The sequence below is a fragment of the Octodon degus genome, unplaced genomic scaffold (assembly GCF_000260255.1).
Source record: "Octodon degus isolate 3935 unplaced genomic scaffold, OctDeg1.0 scaffold00091, whole genome shotgun sequence".
Taxonomy (NCBI): domain Eukaryota; kingdom Metazoa; phylum Chordata; class Mammalia; order Rodentia; family Octodontidae; genus Octodon; species Octodon degus.
The window spans coordinates 1711453-1713999 of record NW_004524667.1 but is presented as its reverse complement, the minus strand read 5'-3'; the positions used below and the strand labels follow the sequence as shown (position 1 = coordinate 1713999).

At 41.5% G+C, this 2547-nt stretch overlaps 1 protein-coding gene across 6 annotated transcripts in view; it reads right to left on the bottom strand.

Moving 5' to 3' along the window:
* The window catches only part of Trim55 (tripartite motif containing 55), a 64531-nt gene that overhangs the window by 17763 nt on the left and 44221 nt on the right, over positions 1 to 2547 (bottom strand). For 2 of the 6 annotated variants that reach the window (XM_023722377.1, XM_023722376.1), the window contains exon 10: positions 1281 to 1368. The exons of the other annotated variants lie outside the window; for them this stretch is intronic. In XM_023722377.1, the coding sequence (XP_023578145.1) occupies positions 1281 to 1368 (88 nt within the window). The remainder of the gene's footprint in view (positions 1 to 1280; positions 1369 to 2547) is intronic. 6 annotated transcript variants of the gene reach the window in all.

Sequence of the window (2547 nt, the reverse complement as noted above, 5' to 3'; positions counted from 1 at the left end):
CTCTCTCTCTCTCTCTCTCTCTCTCTCTCTCTCTCTCTCCCCCACCCCGTAGCCTTTCCCCTGAGTTTGTGGCCAATATGTTCACTACTTTTATACCAGTAATATCAAGAAGAGGAGTTAGCCAGCTGAGCAAATATAACAGCACTCAAAACATTTGATGAACACAGATTCCCAGCTGGCCATTACACATGGGATTGGATCCTGCTCAGACAGTTACAGACATGGCGGGACCTGAGACTATCATACTATAATGGCTGAGCAGATGGCTAATGATCAGAAAAGGAGCTCTCTGATGCCAGCTGCCAGGACAATCAGTCTCAACCCAGAAAAAGTCAGTGCACCAGAAATAGCTGAGGCTGTTAGTATGAGGGGCCCTGACCTACTTCTGAGCCAAGGGCTCGGGGGTCAAGACCTTACACCAACAGGGTCACCTACTCACGGTATTTGTAGTTTTTAAATATTATTAGTGAAGCTGGAAACCTTCAAAAGATTATTCAAGGAGTAATATGTCAGTCCTAAAGCAAACATCGGAACAGTGATCCAGAAAAGGCTTGACTATTTAAAATGTAAGTAACAGACAGGGACTGTTGGCTGATGGGATGGCTTTGCTTTGGTTCTGCTTCCTTAGACTGCATGGTGATCTCTGGCTCCGTATTTATCTGGATGTCACCTGGATGTGCTCAAATGGTTGTTGCTGTATCCAGGCCACCTCTCTCTTGAGGACTTGCTTTCCCAGAAGAAAACTTGCAGAGACTGAGGGTTCTAAGGACATGAAGAAATCACCCAGTCCACTTGTTTACACATGTAGGGACTGTTGAGCACAGTGTCCCTGAGAGCCGTTACCCAGCCATTTTCTGAGCATTTCTGGATAAGTAAAAAAGGAAATCCCCCTCTTTAATTTATAATAACACTGCCTATTCTTGAATGGGTCTTTTGCTGCTCCTCCCTCTACTTCTAGAACTGTTAATCCATACAGCATCAGGAAACCTTGCATGACTACTGTCCCATGTATCCACCCTAGAGGGGTCACTTCTACTGGATTGCTGAATAAATTGCTCATGAGTCACTGTTCTGAATCAAAGTTCCCTTCCATGCAGGAACAGACAAGGGACCAATTCTCCTCGGAAATGTGCATCACAGGAAGCTTGACGCCTTGGATTTTATCTGTAAACCCAATTTTAGATGACAAAGCCTCAAGATTAAGGGAGAAATTCGTCTCTGGGCCTACAGAAGAGGAACTGCATGAGGTGTTAGTCAAGGGAAAAGAAAATATTTCCTACCCATTAAAGCAAAAATCAAGCATTGAATCTGACTCCAGATGTAGTGAAGTACAAGAAAAGCCAAAAGTGCTAGGCAGATTGCTAACTCCTGTGAGAAAACAAGAAGAAAGCTTCATTGGCTTTTATCACAAAAAATTAGTTTTCAACATCATTTAGATGGAATTTTCATTTGGGGTTGAACACCTACTGCATGTTCCACAGGAAACAATTGCCTTCCTGTCTTTGGAAAATAGCTCTTCCTTCTCAAATTCTAGTACATATGAGAATTTCCATAATATTTCTAGATAATAATCAGTTCACTACTTTTTTAAACCTAAAAACCACCTCAAAAGGTTTCCTCACACCAAACATTTACTTTTGTCATTATGCATCTGTGAAAATAAGTATCTTGCACAAAAGCATGCTATTTTTAATTTTCCCTGTTACTTCCTTTTATAACCTCAGAAAATCTAAGGTACACTTGAGCAGGTATAATCAGAAAAATAAGATTTTCTGATGATTGTTATCCCAGTCATCTGATGACCCAGGGGCACAGAACTGGAGGATGTTTTTTCAACTGCCTCTTTTTAGGTCAACTCTTGCACCCCATATACCATTTAGGAATGCTCATGAGTCTGGAATGACCATGGACATTCTTCCACACAAAGAAACTACAAGATTTCTTCTATGGATTCTGAGACATGCAGGTATCTAATCGGGCATTAGGAAAAAAGATGTGTACTTCAAACATACATTATAAAAATTTATCAAAAAATCCCTCTAAAAATGCAAGAAAACCTATGTTGGTTTGCTTCTAGGAACCCAAGCTCAGGAAGCACTGGTTTAACCAAGCCAAGTCTATTTTTGCCTCACCATCTCCAGCACAATCCCAGAAACCCAGATAGCTGAGATTATTTTCCAAGAGCAGACTTTAAACTAATTCAAACAGGCTCTTTGGGTGCTGCCAGGAATGACACAGAAGCATATAATTAGTCTTTAGAAGCTCAAAGGGGTTAAAGCAAAGGTTGAATAAGGGCAGGTGGATGTCACAAAGAACTAGAGGCACCAGCCAGCCACTGCAGACAAAGTAGCTTTCAGCAGCATGCCCAAGGACAAGGCTTGCTTGCATCCTGTCCCTTAGAAAGCCAGGTGTGAGGTCACCACTAATGGGTGATATGAAGTTCCATGTGTTTGGTTTTGTTTTTGACAGAATGCTTAAAAACAAGCCAGCATTGGAGAATCAGTTGTTTCTATGCCCCCACCAAGGGTCATGTTTTTTTTTTTTTTT